The 24109-nt window shown below is 43.1% G+C and overlaps 2 protein-coding genes across 2 annotated transcripts; both read left to right on the top strand.

Moving 5' to 3' along the window:
• The first annotated feature begins 1105 nt into the window (after nucleotides 1-1105).
• VDAC1 (voltage dependent anion channel 1) lies at nucleotides 1106-16227 on the top strand. The gene is made up of 9 exons (XM_058815051.1): nucleotides 1106-1221; nucleotides 7288-7357; nucleotides 7916-7965; nucleotides 8167-8319; nucleotides 8410-8462; nucleotides 10612-10839; nucleotides 13777-13927; nucleotides 14399-14456; nucleotides 15282-16227. The coding sequence occupies exons 2-9, from the start codon at nucleotides 7291-7293 to the stop codon at nucleotides 15371-15373; spliced, it is 852 nt and encodes a 283-aa protein (XP_058671034.1). The 5' UTR covers nucleotides 1106-1221; nucleotides 7288-7290; the 3' UTR covers nucleotides 15374-16227.
• A 1527-nt stretch (nucleotides 16228-17754) lies between these two features.
• Nucleotides 17755-23889, top strand: C16H5orf15 (chromosome 16 C5orf15 homolog). The gene is made up of 3 exons (XM_058815220.1): nucleotides 17755-17883; nucleotides 20725-21296; nucleotides 22329-23889. The coding sequence occupies exons 1-3, from the start codon at nucleotides 17781-17783 to the stop codon at nucleotides 22458-22460; spliced, it is 807 nt and encodes a 268-aa protein (XP_058671203.1). The 5' UTR covers nucleotides 17755-17780; the 3' UTR covers nucleotides 22461-23889.
• The last annotated feature ends 220 nt before the right edge of the window (nucleotides 23890-24109 follow it).

The following is a 24109-nucleotide window of genomic DNA, read 5'->3' as shown; positions in this document are numbered from 1 at the left end:
GTACAGCCCTGCCACGGCTGTGGGAGCAGTGTCCTTCAGAGAAATGCTGTTGGGAAAACAAAGGTATGAGCCAGGTGAGAGCACAAGCAGGGAAACTGCCTCCTCTCACCATCCATTGCCACGGTGCAAGGGAGAAAGAGCGGGAAAGAAATAATTAAAAAACCAAACCAAAATAAACCTAAGTTCCCATGAGTGGGATGTAAACTCTCAGCAATGATTCTCTTTTTGACAGGCATCCCCTGTGTGGTGAGGGCAGAAGGGTGACCAGCCAGACCACCAGCAGTTTCCTGGCTGGGATGATTCCCCTGTCTATCTTGTGGGTGATGCTCTGAGTGTCCCAAGGACCTCCAACAGCACAGGACTGGGTTGATATCTCATCCTGAAAGTGGCCCAGCTCCACCTCTGTTCCCCTCTGATAGCAGAGCACTCCCTGCCTGAGTGCTTTGTCACCAGGAGAGTGTTGCTCTGGACCCAGTCCAGCTTCCCTGTAGGCTCTGAGGGCTGATTCGTGTCTGAGGGGGAGTTAGGAAAGCCATCAGCTCCCTAATTCGTGAGAGCCTCTTCACACCCCGCAGGCAGTCCCCACGAGGCAAGTCTTGCTGCCTCAATGACCCCTGGCTCCCTGACAGCTCCTTTGGACACTCACCAGATATCACACACAGCCTCACCTGCTCACAGATCCTTTCAAATCCTTCCGTCCTTCTTTCCCATTAGTCTTGCCTCAACCAGGATATGGGGAATTGAAATTGAACAACACGGAGAGTTAGAATTAAATTCTAAATTGAATTCTAGGCAATTTAGCTAATTCAGACTAAATGGGGACTTTCATCGAATCAGCGTAGTTTGGCTCGGAAGGGCCCTTTAAAAGTCACCTGGTCTCGTTTCCCGCAGAGCCGGGCATTCTGGTACCCAGGCGCTGCAGGTGCCCGGGGCCGTACCGGGGCTGGCCCCGGCGCATCCCGCGGATGCCGGGGCGCGCTGCGGTGCCTTGGCCGGGCGCGGCCGGGGCTCGGAGGGTGCCCGGCTGAGCCCCGTGCCCGGGAGCGGCTCCGCAGCGCAGCCCGGGCCGCCCCGCCCGCCGCGGCCGCCCCGCCCCGCCGGTCCCGCCCGCCGTCACGCACCGCCGCCGTCGCAGAGCCCGGGGAGGCACCGGGCAAGGGCAGCCGCCGCCGGAGGAGGCCGAGGCGGAGCGGAGCGCAGCTGCCGCCGCGGCGGGGGCAGGTAGGGCCGTCCCGGGCTGGGTGCCGGGCCGCGGTGCGGGGCGATGCGATGCGGGCGGCGGGACCGGGCGCGGGGCATGCGTGGGAGCGGGGGCAGCCCGCAGCTCCCCGGGCGGGTTTGCCCACCCCGGCCCGGCGGAACGGGGATAAAACCGTGTCCTTACGTAATGCCGGGCATTGCGACGCGGGGGCCCGCTGGGGAGGCGCGGGTGGCCGGGACAGCGCGGCTGGCGGGACAGCGGGCGCGGCGGGGTCCCGGCGCCGCATCCCGGGATGCGCCGGCCGCGGCGGAGGCCGAGCTCGGCGGAGCGGGCGCTGGCCCCGTGACGGGAGGAGAAAGGTCACTGGGCCACGGCGGCTCCTGCCGAGCGCTCCAGCGTGCGGGACCGTTCTGCTCCTCCCCGGGAGGCAAAGGTCGAAGGTGGCCGTACCTGCCCGCGTTCAGCACCGTCTTGGCTCTGACATCCCTTCCACCTCGCTCCTCTGCGCCCCTGGCATCCTTCTTGCGGGTTGGCAAATTCATTCTGATATGTACCAAAGCCCCAAGCCTCAAGCCAAGCAGGAAAACGGATTTCTTCTTTCATTTCATTCTGCTTATTCTCAGAATATAGGTTTGTACTTGTGGGGAATAATGTCAGTTTAAAAATCCCCATGTCTCTGCTTTCCGCTCCCATAATGAGCACTGTGGGGCTGCAGCAGCAGCTGCCTCGATTCTGCCTTGTCACAGCCCTTGCTGGGAACAACTCTTGCTGGAGGGGGGAAAACTCTTTGACTCATTCAGTCTTTAGGTATTTGAAAAATAATAAAAAAAAAGGTAACAAAATTTTCAGAAAATGGAGTGGAGCTGACTCATCATCAGTGACCAATGCAGGGTTGTGTCTCTGGGGAATATTTATAGTGATTCCAGCAGAAACAGATCCCAGCTTGTTTCTCAGATGACTTAGTAAGAATAGAGGTGTGTTGCAGTTTGTTTTGTTGGGTACAGTGGATGGTTGAATAATCACATTTCTCGTGGCATTTCACCTATGAATTTTTGTCAGAAATGGGCTTTTGCACTATTGTAATGACATTCCAGAATAATGGCTCCCCCGGTAATCTCCATCAAAGGTTTGCACTGATCCACTGTTTCTTCCTGCCCACAATTTGGGGTGTGTGTATGGGGGTGTGAAGGTGTGGGGGACATCACTGCTGGCTGCTGTAGCAGCAGGAGGATGTTCCCAGCCCTGGCACTGTTAGGATGGAGGCAGCTCAGGCCCTCCTGGCCTTGGCATTTGCTGCAGGTAGGGAAAAACACATCCACTGGTGTAGCAGATGCTCCTTTCCTGCGTGAGCTGTCACATCGTGCTGGAAGACAAAATTCCATTTTAATTACTCATCCCCACTGATGTGGTGCTGGGTGTTCCTGATGGGGCTGGGAGCGAGGGACATGTCCCTTCCTGAGCGCGCTGCCGGGCGTGCGCTGGCCTGGGCCCTGCCATGCTGGTGCCACGGGGTGGGACAGCAGCCCTGCTCTCCTCCTCCTCTGCAGGTACTCAACAGAAACAGCTGAATTTACCATGTGGGGATGTGGTTCTGTGTTCTTCCCTTGCAGTTTAGTAACTACAGTAGCTACAGCAAGCTGTGACTTCCCCCCAAGTGAATTTAATCGATAGTTCTATGTGATAGTTTAATAAGGGGCTGCCATACAACACTGCAGTTCCTAATGTGTACCCTTATGATTAAGAGCAGGCTGTCTCTTTCTTTAATTCCATAATTGGTATAGCCTAAATAATAATATTTACATTTGCTTTTAAGGGGTTTATTTCCTTTATGCTGCTCTGTTTATTGGGCTACAGAGTTACTGCATAAACCCTTGTTTAAATGTGCTCCATCATGCATGCAGTTCCGGAGCAAAGCTCCAGCAGGAGGGCTGGGATCCTGCGAGTGACACAGGGAAGCTGCGTGGCTTTATAATGTCTGCAACAAAAGAAATTGTGGACTCCCCATCTTAAATTTTGAGTCATAATGCTGCATGGATTATATGATGTTGGCACAGTAGCAAGTTGGGACAAAAAGTGTTGTTAAGTATTGTGTGTAATAATGCTGAGTATTTACAAACCACGTGCTTTTACTGGCTTCTCAAAAGCCTCGTGAATGTGCCTAACTTGATGTTTGACCTCTGTGTGACTGTGCATGTATTTAGGGGTAAGTGTGCTCTTAAATCTCTGCACAATGAGGCTGCTGAACCTGATCTGAAGTAGACTGTGGGCATGGCTTGAAGGAATTTGGGATCTGGACCATAAAACCCAACGTGTGGAGCCAGCACTGAGGTCCCCTGGGATGTTGTAGAGGGACACTGGTGCCAAGTGGAGCTGGTGCCTCCAGGCAGCCATGGGACGTGGAGGGAGCTGGGCCCTGCTCTGTCTGAGAGCAAAGCCCCGTCCTCTGTGATGCACTGACACAACAGAAATTGGCTGGGAAATGATGCTGCCCAGGCTGGGGGTCCAGAAAGGCACCTAAAAGCTGCTTCATTCCAAGGAATAATTTTTCCTTTAATGAAGGAGATAAATGAAAAATAAATCAGTATTCTTTTTAACCTTGAGGCAAAAGAGCCTCATGTGGGTTTTTCCCCATGCAGACAGACTGTAACTAGTCACATAACCCAATGCTGTCTGTCCCACCCAGCTGCTCCTAGCAGCTGTAATGTGTCCACCCAGCAAAGTAGCACCTTTTGGTACTTGCAAAAGTAGCAAGTACTGTGCTACTTTCATGCTTTTGGAGACAGGGAGCTGCAATGTTCAGAACTATGGGTACCATCAAGAAATGGTACATGAGTTCAGATTTATTGGAATAAAATGTGGCTGCATAAGGATAAATCCAACTTTGCCATCTGTGACACTGGAAAATACTCAAATTTGGCCTGCTGTAATGAAATCTTCACTGGGGCTGCCTCTTGGGTCCTGCAGCTCCAAAGAGAACTCCTGTTTTCTCCCCGTGGCAATTATAAATCAGGTATTCCTGGAGGTATGCTCACAGCAGCACTTGGAGCTTACGCCTCAGTTCAGGTTTTCTTCAGTCATCACTCGTGCTATGGTGTTTCTTACTCAAGAAACAAAAATATTTTCCCCCTTAGAACACATTACAGATATTCTGCTTGGCCTGCTCTGTTGAGGTCCGCAGTCACGCTGAGCTATTTGCACAGTTGGACAAGGATAAAAGCAGTGAATTCATTTCAGTCCAAACCTAATCTGAGTTAATGTGCAGGGATCCCACTGGTGAAAAGCAAGGGCACTTGGCCACGGCCATTCCTTGATCCTTTAAGAGTTTGAATCCCTGCTAAGCATGCTTGTCTTACAACCTGTACTCGCACAGGATGTAATCAGGTTTGTTTTCCATCTGTTAAACAAGAGCCTTCTTATTAGCCAGTGCAAACAGAAATTTTGGTTTTGTTCTTGCTGACAATGGCAAGGTTAGCCACCAAGTACACAGCTCCTAGCGTTTTCCACACTCAGCAGTTTTAAACACCTTGCTCTGTGTGTGTTTAATGATTTACCTTACAACCAGCAGGGATTTGGCTTTCAGTATTGTCCCCTAATTATAGTAATTGTCTAAGTGGAGCTCTCATGTCTCCCACTGTTCTGGGCCCAGACTGTAGCAGTGGAGCAGCCTGGCATAGCTCATGCACCTGATGAGCCTGGCCACAGCCAGAGGGGATACACAGGCATCGGGGAACAAAACTTGGCTTCATGGGTGTGGAGAAGGGAAAAACATGACTGATAAAATCCAGCCCAAAAGCATACAGCATTCATTTATAAAGAAAATATTTTGATTTTATGAAGTGACTCAAAGGGACTGTTGATAAAATAGGTCTGATAGATTCTGAGATGCAGCTGGCAGAGCAGTGCATTATCTTTCAAAGCAATGCTTATTTGATTTTTCAAGTGTAGAGATTTGTAATATTTTTAATTTTTGATGATGCTAAATGGCAGTATCCATCAGAGGGTTCTCATGGGGCTGGGCTGCTCTGGCAAGGCAGAAGCATTTGCTGTACACAGACAGCTCTTAGTGACTCCTGCCAAACCTCTCCTGAGTGCTGCCTGACTTTGGGGGGTGATTTCCAAGCAGGGTATTGTATCTGCTTCTAGTGACTTCAGTGAGGAGCAGAGGAATTACACAAATTACGGTAATACTTTCTTAAGGGTTTTTTCTGCTTATGTTTTTGGGGTTTTTTTTCCCTTTTTCTTCCTCCTTTTTAAGGCTAATTTTGTGTACAAAAATTAAATCCCTGTTTTTATATTTTCACAAAACAAACCCAAGCAGAGAAATTTAAGCAGCTAAATATAAGCAGCTAAAACTGCTTTGGAATATGAATTAAAAAAAAATTAACTCTTTAGCTGGTTGTGTATTTGAGGATGCATTTTAATAGTGGATATAGCTGGGAAGAAATGACATGCACCCAACTAGTCTGCAACTGAAGTTACACCATAGTATGTGCCCTTGTATCCTACTTCATGTTCTGAAAAGACTGTTTGCCTTTATTTAGCCACCAGATCTGTTTTGTTCCCTCTAGGATAGGGATTCTTCCTTTATGCAATAGCAATATCCTGCTTTAACAGGCCCCAGCTTGTTGTCTGGAGTGCTCGAGGCACTGAGTGACTGCAGAAAGTCCCTATCTGATCTCCATGGGGTGGTGAGCTTGCCTGAGAGCTGCATCCCAGGCTGCAGCCAGGGAGATATTAAGGCACCCTCGTGTTTGGAGCTAGTGGGTTTGTGTGGGATTTAAAGGAGCTGTTTTCTGCTAACATTGAATACTCTGGAGTAAGTGTGAGGCAGCTTTTTAAGCATTTGCATGTATATGTAGTAAACTGCTTATTACTTTTGAATAGCCAAAAAGTTAGTGAATATGGAATTTTAGTGCAACATCTGGTATCAAGAGGATTAGCTTTATAAGTATAATTTATCTCCTTGGCTGTGTAGAATTCGGAAATCTTGTCTACAAAGACAGAAGATGTGCACCATTTCAGATAGCTTGACTTTGTCTCCCCTAAAGAAATGACTTTATCTGAATAAGACAGAAAAAATTATTGTACTTGGACAAAAAAGGAGATTCACTTGGTTTGTTCCTCTCAGAATCCTATTTTCTCCTCTGTATATGGTGAGACAATTTTCCCAGTGGCAGAGAAAATGGGATGCATTTATGTCTTTTGCAGGAGGCCACTGAACTAAGAATGTCAGGGCCTGCTGAAGATGGGAAAGTGAGGAACTCCATGGCAGTGTGGGCATCCCTCAGACACAAAGCACAGTGGAGGAAGCTGCCCCTGCAGTGTCCCCAGCCCTGGGCTGTGCCTTTGCAGGGCGCTCCAGTCTGCATTTTGCTGCTGAAGCAGGGTTGTGGCTGCCCTCCCGATGGCCTGGCCTCACAGGGCAGCCTCTCTGCAGGCTGAATTTTTCTCAGCAAGGTCATTTTTTTCTCAGGTGCACAGAAAAACACCGAAAGGTCAAAGTCTAGGGAGAGACATTAACCCATTAATAGTGATAGTAAAGTCAAAGAAAACTGAAGCATAAGAATGTCTGTTTATTGATTTTGCTGACATAGATGTTATCCATTTGCTGTTCTGAATTATGGGAAGAGAAATGTTCCTGATGGTAGATGCTTGTTACATTTCCTTAGTGAATGAGTTGGGGTCCTAATGCTTTACATCAGAATGCAGAGATCCATTGTGAGAAACAGGAGAAACATTTCCGAGAAATGGTCTGAAAAAAACAGAAGTTGTTTCATGAGTTACTCTGATAAGAAAACAACAGTTAACTCTTTGAAAAGGCATAGACACTTCCTTTTAATTAGCTCTGCAGCCTGTTTCACATCCTTAGGGGCAAGTACATGGTCATGGCTGCTGCTGGCTCCCCAGCAAAATGAAATCACACTGTTTGCAATAGCTGCTTTCTTCAGGGTGTATTTGAGTGGTGGGTGGGGGATACAAAATGAAAGGGGCTGAAATGGGCTTAAGTTTCTTGTTGCTTAAATGAATTAAGTAAATTTCTGACCGCTGTAGTTCCCTTTTTTCATTTCTTAAATTTTCCTTTCCAGAAAATGGCTGTTCCACCTGCATATGCTGACCTGGGCAAATCTGCCAGAGATATTTTCACCAAGGGATATGGTAAATAAAGCCAAAATAAGTTTGGGCATTTGCTGTCTACCTGACTCCTGAAACTGTTAGGATTTTATTACTTTCCCCTGAGAAGTACTCCAATTATTTCCATTAGAATCCATAGAATCACAGGTTCACATTGCCCTTGCTGTTTAGAAAGGGAGGGTAACATACTTTTCTTTTGATAAAATTCTTCCTGTTCCCCATAGAAGTGTTGTTGGTTTTGTGAGAAAATTGTGTGCTGTATTTTGGCTGTGCCCTTGTGTTGATGAACAGGATCACTGATGGCAGTAGTTTGCTTATGAACAGAATGCTGCTCACTGGGAATAAAAGTATTATTAACTAATTTGGTCCCAATTATATTGCTGAGGTCAATAGGATTCATCAGTCAAGTGCTATCTGAAGTGGGTACAAGCTGCTTCTTAGAAACACATGGTTTGATAACTGTGCCCTTGGTTTAACTATTTAATAGTTCACAGGTGATTTAGAAGAGAGTTTTAAGAAATAAATCAGCAATGCTTTTGAAATCAACATATATATGATTCATATTTTTTACTCACTCTCTAGGTTTTGGGTTAATAAAGCTTGATTTGAAAACAAGATCTGAAAATGGACTGGTGAGTTTGAAATCCAAAACATTGCGGTGGTTTTGTGATTACTGTATATTTCCTTTAAAAATCAATATATTTGTATTTATATGAACTAATATTTAACAAATTATAATGACTGATATGTTTTACAAGTATAAGCATTTGCTTGATTGTATATGTGTATATATTGACAAATACATATATGTATAAATTATTTTTTTCTTTCAGGAATTTACAAGCTCAGGTTCAGCAAACTCAGAAACAAACAAAGTCAGTGGTAGTTTGGAAACAAAATATAGGTGGGTGGAATATGGATTGATGTTCACAGAAAAGTGGAACACTGACAACACACTAGGCACTGAGATTACTCTTGAAGATCAGGTAATTTTTGGCTCCAGTAAAGCAATTTACAAATTCACATATGCCAATGTCTAATTAGAAATCAAATCACTGAATTTCTTTTCTGTTCAGCTTGCACGGGGCCTGAAGCTGACCTTTGATTCCACCTTCTCTCCTAACACTGGGTAAGAAATGAGTAAGCTAAAGTGACAAAAAAGGCATTTTAAAGTATTTGTCCTGAGATATCAAGACAGGTAATAATCAGCCTGTGTATGATGAAATCATGTCCATGTCATTTACACCTTAGTGTTAATAATCCCTTTATAATCCTTAACTATAGCAAGCAAACTTAAACACAGTAGCTTGAAAATTATAGTTAGAATTAGAGAGTGAAGAAAAAGTTGTGGTTTTGCTCCATTGTGTATTTCTGGCCGTGTCAGAGGATGAGCTGCTGCCTCAATAAAAGCACCAAACAAGTCAGCTGTAACGCAAAGCTTAATGAGCTCCAGGGGCCAGTTGGCCACAGCTCTGATAGGCTGACACAGAACTGGGCTCTTGTCCCGAGCCGAATTTATCATCTGAATTCTTGCAGGCCACAGTGTGCCTGGGTGGTGGATGGGTATTCCTGACATAGTGATTGGATGCCGTGTTTTATGTGGGCCAGAGGGATTAAGCAGCAGCTGTAGTTCTAGATGTTAGTTTATTTTTTTTTCCCTGATTATCTGTGCAAGCAGTGCTGCCAGTGAGTCAAAAGATTCTGCACATCAGCTTCCCAGAGCAGCAGACTGCACTGCAGGCTCTCAGGGTAATAGTCCCAGGGGAGCTTTCACCCTGTCTTTTAGATTTAGTGTTCTGCATTGTCAGCTGCTTTCAGTCCACTCCTAATTCTAGATTAACAAGATACTTTTGTTAATCAGAAAAATCTCAAGTAGGTTTTAATAATTATTTCTTAATTGGTAGGATTCTTAGAGAAAATAAAAGGAAAAACCTTGTTCAAGAATGATGTTACAGGTCTAGAACTATTTCTTGAGCACTTCACAGACACTGTAGTTATGATTGCCTCGAGAGAACTGTTAAATGTGGTTAAATGGGGTGAGATTCAATCCTGGTGTGACCTGGCTTAGTTTGACAGTGATGCACCATGTCTGAATATGAGATTTCTTCTCCCCTCCTTATTACTTACTGACTGTGACAAATCTTTCAGCAGGTAAAGTCATTTTTTGGAGCACTCTGTGTTCTTACCTCTGTCCCTGTGACATTGGTGGGAGAGGTACTGCTGGCTTTTACAGAAGTTGCAGATGAGTGCTTTTGGCACTCCTGCACTTCATTTCTGATTTGCAAAACACAAGAAATTCCTGAGTCTGAGCTAATAATAATAAAAAGAGATGAGTCTCTCTGTGGGTCTGATACAGCACTGAAACTGTTCTTGGAGGTTGTTTTTGTTAGCTGACGTGAAAGGTTGATTTGAAATTTCAAATTGACTTTTCAGAAAGATTTCAATAAAGATTTGGTCAAAGACAGAAGACACTTGTAAAAAGAGAAGAAAAAAATCTTAAATTAAGAGTCACTGAATATATTAGACGTAACTCTCTTGCCTTGTGAAAGTCAGCACCCTTGATGTAAATCAACCTAAGAACACATGAGAAAATACTGTTCTGGCCAATAGTATAAAAATAAACAAGTGACTCAGGAAAGTTTATTTCTGCCTTAAGCTGGCAGCTTTCTGGTGGCTGTAAATGGCTGTAGCCATTAAAGTTCACAAAGTACCATAAGGAGAAATGGGGATGTCAGAGCCACTGAAGCAGCCTGCTCACAGCAGAGATTTTCACAAAGTAGTGATTTCCTAATGTCTGTCACAGTGAATAAAATTACCCAATTCACCAGGATTGTCTAAAAATTGTTTACCTGGGATTGCCAAGATTTTTGATTGGGACAGGCAAGCAAGTTAAAGACTGTGGACTTCTGGTGGCAAACCTGTAAACTTCTACAGTTTCCATTCCTTCTCTGTATGTATCAAACTTCCAAAACCGTTTGGTTGGAGATGAGGATATGGTTTTGTTAATTACCATCTGTGTGTGGCTGCTTTTCAGAAGACAGTCCAGAAGTGCTTTGGGGGCACCACAGCACATTTTATAGCTCATTTGCAAAGAATTCACTGTAGCTGACTTAGGATTTTGAAAAGATGAACACGAGAAGGTGACGTATCATGTGGCTCTCTAGGGATGCACATGTTGTCTTCAGGAACTATTGCACTGAGTTAAATTAGTGATATGATGGAATTGCTACCTACAGGTGTACCTTTGCAAAGATATGATATCTGTCTTTTCTCTTTAGGAAAAAGAGTGCTAAAATTAAGTCGGGGTACAAAAGAGAGCACATCAACATCGGCTGTGACATGGATTTTGATATTGCGGGTCCTTCAATACGTGGAGCTCTCGTGCTCGGCTACGAGGGGTGGCTGGCAGGCTACCAAATGACTTTTGAGACAGCAAAGTCTAGAGTAACCCAGAGCAACTTCGCTGTTGGCTATAAGACTGATGAATTCCAGCTTCATACTAATGTGTAAGTATTGGCAGACAGGCACTAAAAAGGAATTTGGAAGGATTTTGCTGCTTGCTAAACAATGAAAGGGTCAGTGGTTCAGCAATGGTGCACAAGGAAATGGTGAATGGGAAATTAATTCTTCATTAAAGATGTCAAGCTGTATTTTTTCAGCTGCATTACCTTTTCTTTGGGTTGTGTGGGTGAGGGAGTGCATGATGGAAGGAACTGGAGCTTACTGAGCACCCAAGGGTCCAGTGTCTGTCTAACAGATAAGGACTGTTAGAATTCATTAGTGATATAATAAAAAAAGTAAGTTATAAAAATACTCTTTGTGAAAGCTGAAATAAAAGCAATGCTTTCCTTTTACACCTGTCAACATCAAGCAGAATGGTGGTTTGATGTGTAGATGAAAGAGTTAATCAGAGAGTGAACAAGAACAGGCAAAAGGGAGTGACTGGAAGAGACAGGGACTGGGTTTGTTCTAGTACTGGAACGGATATGGTGTAGAAGTTTATTTGGTATTGCAACTTCTAATAATATATTTACACAAGTACTTGTCCTTTCTGAATGTATCAACAGTGGGAAACCAGGATCAAATTCCATGAAAACTTAAATTTCTCTGTCTGCTGTTCCTCTTAAAAAGGCAATTTATGCCTTTGCTTTGGGAAGACAGTTTTTTAAGATAAGGCAATCCCTAATCCATTCTCCTGGCCCCCCCTTTCTGTGCCCTTGGGTAATTGGATATTTTGCATGTAGCAGAGCTATTCCAGGCTGTTTCCATCTGGGGGCTGAACAAGTGTTCTGCCTTCCGAGAGCTACTCCTTCAAAGGCCTTCTGTTCCGTTTCACGCTGTTTTGCAGCGAGCTGGTTGAGGAAGCTCCCGCTGCCTTACAGAACAATCGAACCCCCACAGCCCAGACAGTGTGTTTGAAGGATTGCCAAAGCACAGAACTGTGGACAGAAAACTTCCATCAAAACAATATGTGGGGTCCCCTTCCACTCAGGATTTAGAAGTTGCTCCTTCAAGTGTAATGACTTTCAGCTTAGTTGTGCTGTAGCAGTTCAAAACATTGTATTATTGGCTTTTGCTATAAAATGCTGTGGTTATTATTACTGTTAATTAAAGCAACAGCAGAAACTCATGGCAGCAATGGGGGCTCAGATATTTTCTTGTATTCCTGAGGGTCTGCTTCTCAGGTTGCTGTTATAGTAAAAAACTACAGATGTATGATACAAATAGAAATCTTATTTATTTTTAATAATAGATTAGTTAGGTGGTTGATGTATTTCAGCTTTGAAAACATGTCAGAGCTTTTGTATGATCCCAGAAAGAGTTGTGTATGGAACTTCCCTCACTAGGCTGCTTGGTTTTTACATCTACACAGGTCAGTGTTTCACTGGGATGCTGTGGCAGAGCAGATAATGGAACTAGATGGGGCATGAAGCATGTTTTTTTTTGTTCCACAAACCAGATGAGGACTCTAGAAAGTTACTTGCCTTCAGGGTGCCCTAATATATTAAATTTCATAGGGGGCTAGTGTTATTTTTTTACTATAACTACATTAAAAGTGCTATTATTGGCATAGAAAGTGCTATTATTACTATTAGAGTTAAAAAAGAAGTTGAAAGTATTATTATTATTCTTTAATAATAAAAACAAGGGAGGTAGGGCTGGATAATTTCTAGTTTTATATATGACTTTCCTCATTTTTTAAGCATAGCTCAGACCGCCCCCCCCACTAATGTTGCAGGTCAAGACAGAGCTGTGTGGGAACCTTGCACAAAATCTGCCTGTATAACCAGCTCTCCTCAGTCCTTTTTAATCCCTCCTTTTCTTGAGAGCCAAGCACATGCAGTTAATGTGAGCTTCAGTCTTATCTGAAGTAAGTATTGTAGTGTTTTTCTGGAAGAATTGCTCTAACAATTTAAGAGGCTGTTGCTATTGCTTGAACTTCTAAATAGGCATATCACTGCTGTTTGTGCAACTGTCATGAACTAAAGAATATCAGACCCAAGGGGTAAAAGATCCTAAATCCACCCCTTTTGTAATCACTAAAGGTCTGGTGTACTCTAGTAATTGGAACCAGATTATTTCACAGTTTAGAAGAACCCTGGATATTCCTGGGGTTTGAAGCCTGTTTTCTACAATATGTGTCCTCTCTTTAAGAAGATAAGCAAAAGTGGAAATTCAGATGCTCACTGGTTTATGAGTGCAAGGCCTTTTAGAAGTCTTTTGGTCTTGTTTTTATGATCTGCATGCTCTAACATTTTGCCTTTTATACCACACTTTATTCCTGTGTGACAATGGGGCAGTAGTAATTGGAAGTTGTGCTACTCACCATTCAGCTGTGGGCCAGTGCTCTCTGCAAAGCAAAATTAGTTCAATTTCTGTTTCTAGTCCATAGACCTTAGCACAGATGTACCATAAGGACTGTTGCAAATGGAACTCATTTGCAAAAGCCTGTAGACTTGCCCATTAAATTGGCATCTTCCCATGTGATACAGTTCCTCTGTGTCTGGTAAAAGCATGCTGACATGGCAGTTTTGGGATGACTCAGGCTCTGTGACTGGGGTACAGCCCTCTCAGGACACAAGGAAACATTTGCCAGGGAAAATAATTATTTCAGAGTCACACAGGGAAAAATAAATCTCTCTGCTACAAAGATTTCCATCTACAGGAAAGGGAAAATTAGAAGCTGTCATCGTTGGTCTAATTTTTGATAGTTTGTAATTTTTTTTTCCATTTTAGAAGTTGTGGATATATAATAATCTACAATGAATTGAAGCATCTAAAAATAGCTTCATAACCAATCTGGCCTAATGTCTCTATCTTAGTTGTTATAGGGATATTTAATGAGGTGTAAGTGGATGTTGTGCAAATACAGCTCTTACTGGAAAAATAAAAGATGATTGTTTGGGGTGCTGTTTAAAACGACACTAATGCATTCCTTCCAGGAATGATGGAACAGAGTTTGGCGGCTCCATTTACCAGAAGGTGAATGATCAACTGGAAACTGCTGTGAATCTGGCCTGGACAGCTGGAAATAGCAACACTCGCTTCGGAATAGCAGCCAAGTATCAGATTGACCCAGATGCCTCTTTTTCTGTGAGTCCTGTGCATGTACATTTCTATGCATTTGAAAATAAGTGCTTGTAATGGAAAAGGAAAGCAGCCTTTCCATCAGCAGAGTCTTGATGCAGTTCTGTGCTGTGGAGTTGGATCTGTGTGGTTTGGTTTTGGCAGCCTGGGAGCTCAGCTATTGGATTTTCCTTAAAGGAGACACAGCATGTTTTATTGTATTACTGGGCACTATTTTGAGACTGTTTTTTGTGTCAGTCTGGAAAAAATTAAAAATTATGTTAATAAACCTATTATTTTCTACAGTGACTATAGATTCTTTGAGATTGGGATTTAAGTTGTAGAAAAATTAACTCTAGATTTATTTGGGATTTAAAACTTGAAATCCCTACATGCTTAAAAGCTATTGCATGATTCTCAGGAATGGAGAACTTTGAAGAAAGATACTTAATTATTTACTATTTATTACTAAATAATGCTTTATTGTTTCCCTTTAAGGCTAAAGTGAACAACTCCAGTCTGATCGGGTTAGGATACACTCAGACTTTAAAGCCAGGTAAGTCTATGCAGAAAAAAGTCTGAATCAATAAAGTGATACCTCAATCTTGAAATATCAGAAGTTTTTTGGTGATAAAGTATGATGGGTTGTAAGATTGCTCTTCATGCTTGGCAAGCCAGTGATGAACTTTTCTAGGGACTGTTCTGTTAATTTTGGATATCTGTTGGAAGCAGAATTATTAGAGACCATTGTCCACTGACCAGTCAAAAAGTCTCTCATGTTGACATAAAATATGTGTATAATTTTTTGTGTCACAGATCAGTAACTAAATTTTTACTATTTCAGAGGCTTCCTATTACAGAGTTTATTCTTCTTAAAAATGTGACTTTCTCAAGGTCCCCTGGCCCAGGAAGAGGACAATCTTTCTGCTGCAAAATTGGTTTTAATGTAGTGTAATAAATCTGCTGCCAGAATACTGAGCAGATTGACATGAGATATTACAGCAGATGGGGCTTGGGCTTTTTCATATCCAGATTTTACAGTGGTTTAGAAAGGTGAGTATGTATTAAGGTCCCAGGTTTTTATAATCCTGGACTCTGAAATTAGATTAATCAGTAGACCAGCAGCAGTGGCTCAGAGCTTTAATTACTCGAAGTGATAAAAAGCAGAATCTATCATCATGGTTTATTATAAATTTCATAATTCAGAAAGATTTCTTATCTGTAAATTGTTTTAAAATGCCCAGTCCTTCCAAGGCCAGCTGCCAAATCCCATTCACTTGGCTACCCAATAAATTAAAGCAGTAACAGACATGGCACTTTCTGAACATAAAGCTCATTCCAAGTTTTAAGTTGACTTTTCTCTCCCTTTTCTCTTTTGCAGGTATCAAACTGACGTTGTCAGCTTTGTTGGATGGCAAGAATATCAATGCAGGGGGTCACAAACTTGGTCTAGGATTGGAATTTGAAGCATAAGGAGTGATTTCATAATTGCTAATCTGAAAATACAGCATAGCTACCTTCAGAAAATAGTGTACCTTTCAATGTTTTGTCTGGGGTGCAAGTGTTGCTACGTATCTGTCCTGCTAGTCCTGGTTAAAGACAGCTAAGCTTTAAAAATGACGTTAAAGAAGTGGAGACAAAATCATGAATAAAAAATCCTTGCTTTTTTTCTTTATGTAATTGCTCATCACATCTGTCAGCTGCCACATGATAAGAAGAAGGAAGGTGTTGATTACCTCTACTAATATAATGATGGCACAAGGAATGTGATAATGTGTTATAAACCTGGGAATTGCAGACCACTATATTGTACTGTTCATTGTGTAAGCAAAATGTTCTGACACCTAAGGTTTCAGTCAGTGAGGGAATGTGCAAAATTGTCTGAAAAAGGGATTTTAAAATTTATTTTTTTAGATATGTGTTTCATCCATGGTTTGTCTTACTTGGTTATCCCACACCTACTGCTGTCTCCAGAATGCTTTAGGTTTGTCTACCTTGTCCAAGTCCTTGTGGAGGAGGTTTGATGTGATTCAGCCAATACTGCCTGTCCTGTGTTGTGGTTCCTTCCCCTTGCACTGATGAAAAAGCTTGTAAAATGGACATAATCAGGGAAGAGTCTTTGCAACTGCAATGACATAGTTGCATCACTAATTCTAAAACAGAGTTTTCTTTTATTACCACTTTTTTTTAGCAACTAAATGGGTACATTTTTAGAGAGTCTTCCATTTTGTGTGGAACTAGACCCCAAAATGCTGTACTTGACACTACTAAAAATGGATAAAAAACCCAAACCTGACTTGAATAAAATATTGAAATGTCATCTTTTACTCTGTGTTTGTATTAATTGTGAAAACAATTTCATCCACATTTGTGGCTCCAGCAGAAGACTGGCAACATCTTGGTGCATGTTTTGTACCACACAAACCAAAAATACTTAGTAAAATTAAATTCCAGATGTGGCACTGTTCTTCGTGCTGCCTAAGCTCTGACAACTGCACACATTACACGTGTTTATCTCATGGCTAAAACAAGATAACATGACTTATTTGTCCTTTATTACAGAATTCACTAAGTTAATTACCTCTCTATAAACAAGTGTGGGCAATGAACAGCTTGGATCAACTTCAACAGTGTGACTGTTGATTAGTATTTGTATTTTTCACGAGGAGGCCATGGCCGTGGGTGGCTGCAGATGGCAAGAGCTGCGGTGCAGGATGTGCCCGATGAGGCAATGTCCTTGCGACAGCGACACATTGCAGAGCCACCACCTCAGGGACAGTCCACAGCTTGGGCAAGGCTGGCATCCCCCTCACAGGGACACTGCAGAGCCACCTCAGGGACAGCCCACAGCTTGGGCAAGGCTGGCATCCCCCTCACAGGGACACTGCAGAGCCATGAGGGCAAGGCTGGCATCCCCCTCACAGGGACACTGCAGAGCCACCACCTCAGGGGCAGCCCACAGTTGGGCAAGGCTGGCATCCCCCTCACAGGGACATTGCAGAGCCACGAGGGCAAAGCTGGCATCCCCCTCACAGGGACACTGCAGAGCCACCACCTCAGGGACAGCCCACAGCTTGGGCAAGGCTGGCATCCCCCTCACAGGGACACTGCAGAGCCACCACCTCAGAGAGAGCCCACAGGTTGGGCAAAGCTGGCTTCCCCTCACGGGGACACTGCAGAGCCATCAGGGCAAGGCTGGCTTCGTCTCACCGGGACACTGCAGAGCCACCTCACAGTTGGGCAAGGCTGGCTTCCCCTAACTGGACACTGCAGAGCCACCACCTCAGGGACAGCCCACAGCTTGGGCAAGGCTGCCCTTCCCTCACCGGGAGCCATTACTAAGTATTTCCCGTCTCAGACATTTAACGCAGCGCTCCTGGGAGAAGTTGAGCCCTTCCAGACATCACCGGTCCAAAAGAACCGTGTGCTGTCAGCTCCCAGGAGCATGGCAGAGGAGCAGAACTAGCTAAAGCTGAGATTGGAGCATTAAGATCAGATATTCAGGAAAACCTCTTCATTGTCGGGGTGGCCGGGCGTTGGAGCGGCTGGCCAGGGAGGCGGTGGAGCCACCAGCCCTGGAGGGGTTTCAGAGGCGCCGGCATGCGGCGCTGGGTGATGTGGTTTAGGGTAACGGTGGCGGTGGCAGTGCCGTTGGAGGGTTGGTCTGGACGGTCTAACAGGTTTCCCAGCCCCGCTGGTTCCATGCTGTGCGATTCCAGCACTCCGTGACCGCACGCTTCCATCGCCACCATCCCACCGTTCCCCGCTCCTGCGACACCTCCCTCGGCCCCTGCGCGCGCCCCGCGCCTTCCCGCCCGCGCGCGTGCGCGGCCGCCTCACGAGGGGCGGCGCCATCGCCACGTCCGCGGAGGGGGCCAAGATGGCGGCGGCCGGCGGCGAGCGGCGGGGCCCGGTGGGCCGCGCCCTGTGCTTGCTGCTGCTCTGCGGCTGGGCCCTGGCGGCCCGCGGGCAGGAATCCCCCGGTGAGCGCCGCGGGGCCGGGCGGGGGGGCTGGCTGCGGGCTGTGGGCGCAGCGCGGTGGCCCCGCCGGTCTCTCTCACCGGTCTCTCAGGTTAGGGCCTGGAGCGCTGTGCGGCCTCGGCCGGCGCGGGTCGTGCCCGTGAGGTGACCGGGCCTGGCCCCGGGGCTCGCCCCGGTCTCTGGTCGGTTCGGGCCGGGCTGGGGGCTGGGGGCGCTGGGCTGTGCGCGGGGGAAGGGCAGCGGGGGGCGGGAGGCCGCCTGCCAGGTGTGCAGAGCTTTTGTTGCTGTGCAGAGCAGTTTCGCTGGTCACTTCATTCATCAGATTTGGGATTCTTTTTCTAAATACTCTGTCTGCGTGCCTGGTTTTAGTCTTCCCTCCTGTAGAAATTAAGCTTAATGTTATTCTGCAAGTTGACTCCTAGTTAAGTGTTTTCTTTCTCCCCCTTAAAACTACAGACGGCTGTAACCAAAGGCTGGTAAGAAATGTGTGTTTCAGGGGCAGTGAGTTTCTCTTTGTTTTGGATGGAGTACTGGCTGGGCAGTAAAGAGAAAGGAATTAGTGAAGGAAAAAAGGGAACTGTTTGATCCATAGTTCCTTCCGTGCTTGTCAGTCAGTATGTATCTGCACACCAGCTGTATTTGTATTGCTCCCCATCTGCTTTAATGGATAGGCAGTAAGAATTTAGGACAGAAATCTTAAGGAAATGAAGAGTTTTTAACTTCAGGAGTCATGAAACAACTTGCTTTCTAAAAGCAGTTTTCCTGGAAATGAATTTTAGCCATGACATGTTTTTTTTATGTGCAGTGTTTGTGTTGCTAATTCTGTCACCGTAAATGAACATTAGTATCTGTTTCTGAAGCTGAGGCATCTCTGGATCTAAAATAATCTGACAGTGTTGTGTAATTGTAAACAGTGCAACCACCGTTTATAATGCCAAATAGTTTGGGGTAAATACCATAAATCAGTCGTGGTTTAGCTGCTAAACTTCCAGCTGCTATTAAAACAAAAACCCAGGCATATTTTAGGAATAATAGGAAATTGCTCTTTCTCAGTCTGAAGGTGCAGCAACAGCCTTGCATTTAAGCATATATTCTTCTAAAACTTCAGTGTTATAATGAATTCAAGATTAACTTGAAGTGTAAGGCCAGATGCAATATAGGTTTGTAGGCAAAATATGCTTGTTTGTATTTCAGACAGTTTAGCCGTTACTCTCTAATAGGTTTTGTCTGTTTGGGGAGGGTAGCAGTAAGGTTGACCTCACTCACAATATGCCAGCTCCCCAAAATAGGAAATTACCTTGCAACTGCCTTTCCTCATATTTATCTCTGCATATGCAACTAGCTGGCTTAAACCTGAGGAGAGATCAGAATTCCCTAAACTTGTCCTGGATAAGAACTGAACAAGTTAATATTGATATAATAATTCAGATGGGTAGTTTTTCAACAATAAAAAGTGTGTTAGCTGTGAAATGGTTGACTTTGAATTTCAGCAGAGAGACACTGTGGTGTCTGCTTCACGTGGGATGAGTTGAGTCTCCTGTGTGTTACAGTTGGGTTAAAGAGTAATTCATCCTACAGAAGTGTGCCATGTAAACAAGAGCTCTGTTGTACCTGAACCTCAGCAAATATCCAGGTTCCATGAATAACACGATTCAGTGTCCCCTCTGTAATATTTTACTTACACGTAACCTGACACGAGCAGTTGCTTGAATACTTCATTTCTAGAGTCTGCAACTTTCCTGTGAGCCTTGAAAATGTTTAATGAAAGTATTGCTGCTTTTGTAAAATGAAAAATTAGTTTGGCATATCAAAATTAAAGGCAAGAATGGTTTCCCATTTTAAATGAAAATGCAGGCTGAAAGTCTAAAATTTGTTCTACGTTTTTTAGGGTGCCTCTGGGTTTGAATCTGGTAGTGATGTGCTGCTAACATGAATAGATTGTTAATTTTTAGGCTTTAAAAAATTGGCTATTAAATTCTGTCTGCATCTTTTTTTTTTACTGGCCTTTGGATAAAGAAAAGGGACACTGGGCTCTGTGTCAGAATTTAATGCTCACCTTGTTTTTTATGTAGTTCTGCAAAGCCCTCCCAGCATTGGAGAGAGTGTGAATTTGCCTGAGGGTGCACTGTTACTGTGCTATTTCTGACTTAATTCAGTACAATAATTGCTGCCAACAAAAGGCTTTCCTCCAGGAGCATGGGCAGTGTTTGTGTTTAACCCGTGGTTCAGTAGTTTCATTTGAGGTAATGGAAGGTTGGAAATCTGTTTCAGTGTCTACAAATTCAATGAAAATCAGTGCCTGGGAAGAGGAGCTGCTCTCTTGTGTCCTGACTGAGGGGTCTTGGCAGTGTTTTCTCATTCTTTGTTGGTAAAACATGCAATGGTGAAAGATGAAAAACTTAACTGGAGGAAAAGCTTTCCTGAGAACAGCCTCCTTTGTAGACCTCAGCTCATTCAGAGGGAGGAAGAATGTGATGATGGAGAAAATGCTAATCGTGTATGAGTCTACAAGATGTCAGGGATGCACAAAGGGTGACATCTCTTTGAAGTTCCTATGTCTGGAAAATAGGCGTGCTGAGTTTTTCAGGGACACTTTCCCACACTAATCTGGAAGGCATGTGCTTCCAAACTTGAGTTCCTGTCCGCTCAGGACTTTTCTTTGGAAGTTGCCAAAGTGGAGGAGTATCTGTTTCTGCATCTGAATGCTAAAAAGTTTGCGGTGTCACATATGCTGTGTTCTTCATGTGATTTCTTGTCTGTGAAGGAAATTTGTGGCAGTAGTTTTCTGTCAGAGAAGTCAGTGCCTTGTGCATAGTGCTGATTGTTTCTCATCCTTTTCTCAGGTTTTGTGAAAGAGGAAGTTCTTACAAGAAATATTTCTTCTGCAAGTGAGAATGAAACACTGAGTAGATCCCAGAATTTGACAGACAGCTTGCAGAGTTTAACCTCAGCGAGAAAGGAGGCCAGAATCAATTCTGTGACTGCAGGAAAGCCACCTACAGCAAACGGTGACTCTTTGTCACCTGTTGTCCCTGCTAGTCCAGTGTCACAGGTGGATGTTGATGCTTCTGAAGCTACTAAAATTGAGGAAGAAGATCTTCTAACAGATTTGAAAGGCACAATAAATAGTTCCCCACCCATCATCAAAGAAACTATGGAGTCAGATGGAGATGACTATGCTTATGAAATGACACCAAATTCCAGATACAGTCCAGACCTCCTAGAGATTTCAGAAGATGACAACTCTGACACCATCAGTAATTACAATGAGGAGATCAAGACCCTTGATGAGAAGATTAAAGCTGTTTCTGTCTCAGGGTTGGATGAAGAAGAAGACAGCCATTTCTTTTTTCATCTGGTTGTAGTTGCCTTCTTAGTAGCTGTTGTTTATGTCACCTATCACAATAAGAGGAAGGTAGGTGTGCTCTGAAAGGTTGAGAGAAACAGCTGGAGTGTTTAAAATAAAGTTGCATTCCCTTGTACATGTTTTTAAGAAGAGGGACTTAGCTTTTTGAAGAATTAAATCTTTGACCACTTAGTCTTGTGGTGATACTAATGTGCAGATCATTAGTGTGATTTTTATCTGCATAATGAAAAAGAACTTGAATCAAATATTTACAATAAGAAAATGAATTAATTGGTGACATCAGTAATTAATCAGTACAGTAATGGACACAAGCAGTGCACAACATGAGTTCTATAAAGGAGACCTGAGCCAAGTCAACTAATTGTTTTTCTGCACAGGAAGACAAGAAATGAAGGGAGATTTAACTGCAAATGGTGTGGGAATGTTCTTGTTGTGATAATCCTTCTAATAGTCACTTTGATATGGTCTTTATATCATAGACATTCTGAGGGTGTAACTACAGACTTTTAGAAAATGTTTAATGCTGCTTCCAGTTTTACATAGAGAAGCTACTAAGTTACTATTTTCAGGTAAATGTTTCTTCAGTACAAACTAATTCTCTGTGTCTCAAAAATAGTCAGATTGTTGTTATTCCAAAATATATTGCTAGCATTAAAATCTAACTTCAGCCCAACCAGGTACAACAGAGTTGCATGCACAAATTTGCATTAAACCATAGATTACTTATTAGATACGAGGAAAGTTTAGTGTTTATCTTTGGGGGAGAACACTGCTCTGGACGAGGATTTACAGGACTCTGGAAAAAAAGCAGCTAAAACCCCAAAACCTTCTTACTGTGGAGTGGCCTGTCTGTAATGTGCATTGCCAACTCTTTATAGGGGAAGATGATGAAGGCTGTTGCATTTTGAAAATTTATCTGAGAGCCGTTCAACTAAGTGATTAGAAAATGTGTTGTCTTTGCTGCAGTAATGCCCTTGCCAGCACGGGGGGTAGAACCATGGTGTCAGTGCCACTGTGAAGCTCTGTCAAACCCAGAATGTTTCTGCACAGCATCTCCAAGTTGTCCTGTTTATCTTTCAGATCTTCCTGCTGGTGCAGAGCCGAAGATGGAGGGATGGCTTGTGCTCCAGGACAGTGGAATATCATCGTTTAGACCAGAACGTTAACGAAGCCATGCCTTCCCTGAAAATAACCAATGACTACGTGTTCTGAACGCACTGGGATTGAGTTTGCTGAACTTAGCACTCTTTGCCTGCCCAGTCATGTAATGATATTCAGGTATTCTAAATAAGCTGCTTGTACAGAAATGAGATGTACTCTCTTTGACCTGGATGTTTTGGAGATTAAATCTCATGGAAGATCAAGGGCATGATCCATCTGTTTGCTACTTTGGTCGGGTTTTATATCAACTGTGAAGATAGACAATTTAATAAATTAGTGCTCTTTCCATTCATTAAGCATCATTCCCTTCTGTCTGGAGCAGTCTTAATAGTCATACTACAAAAAAATAAGCATAAAATATTTTAGGTCTAATAAATTAATGACTTTGGCATCACTAAATCAAATTAATGATCTCTTTGCTAATCACTTACATGGCTCATAAATTCCACTATATTGCAAACTTAAAATATAATTACTTTTTTCTGTGCTTAAATTCTGATGCTGCAGGTCTTTCATTTAGTTTTTTCTGATTCTGTTTTCTTGGTGCATAATTTGATCCTATTTTGGCAAAATAGCTAGAATTGCAGTTTAATAATTTATATATGTGTTCATGCCATAAATAATTTTATAACAATTATGTATAACACATTTTATTTCAGAAGTTCTGTACCATATATTTCCTAAAATGTTTAAGGTGTTTGTGAAGGTATGCACCTTCTTGACTCTCCTTTTTTTTATCTCTGCTATTTATGACTTCATTGTCATTGTAATTAATGAGTGGAAAACAAGCCTTGTTGAAAAATTTTACTAAAATGTAGATAGCTGACAGGCTTTCAATACATCAGAGCTTTCTGTTGAATTTTAAGACAGTTGGGAAATGGCTGTGTGATTTGTTATATTATAAATGGGAGAAACTGTAAGAATAATTTATTTGGTTCTTTTTCTGACCCAGGTAACAGGTGAAAATAAGTGCCAGTCAGTGGACAGTGCACTCTCATTTTTGACAAACATTTATGCATTAGTGTAAATCAAGTTACCGCTACAGTAGTTTTTTTGGATTTTTTTTTTAATTTTGTCTTTTGTACTTCCATTATTTATGTTTTCATGAGTTGTAAAATATAAAATTTTAGTTTTCTGTACATTCTGTTTGTGATTTAGTTTTCAGACTGATATGTTTGTAAATAATGGTGAATCAGAACCCCATAATTAATAACTTGGTATTCAAGTAGTTATGTAACATTTGGAAACAAATCAATTTCACGCCTGTTGGCATGAGGAGTCTGAAGGCATGATACTGTTTTAGGAATGAAATGCTAAAAGTTCTATATCCTACTGTTAAATGCATTCTTTTCATAACCACAGGAAGTAAAGCACAAACAAAATATCCCAAAACTCTTTTCTTGCAGTAATTTTTATTGTATTTGGACTTGTATCACTTAATATTTTGAATAAGGTTTTTAAAATAAATGATAATAATAAGCCTGTGTTTCTTACCTTAACTATTTCACTGCTTTTATACAGTAACTTACCATAAAGAACTTGCTTATGCTTGGAATTGGAAACCATTTCAAAACCATCTTCTCTGTTGCCCATACTGGATGTGTGAATCTGTTGAATGCTCTGTAGGGTAGATAGCAAGGTTTAAATTAGATATTTTAAGCTGTGGGAATTAATACATTCTTTAACAAGATTTCTGTAGC

The sequence above is a fragment of the Ammospiza caudacuta genome, chromosome 16 (assembly GCF_027887145.1).
Source record: "Ammospiza caudacuta isolate bAmmCau1 chromosome 16, bAmmCau1.pri, whole genome shotgun sequence".
Classification (NCBI taxonomy): domain Eukaryota; kingdom Metazoa; phylum Chordata; class Aves; order Passeriformes; family Passerellidae; genus Ammospiza; species Ammospiza caudacuta.
The sequence above is the reverse complement of the archived record's forward strand: the minus strand, read 5'-3'. Positions and strand labels throughout refer to the sequence as shown.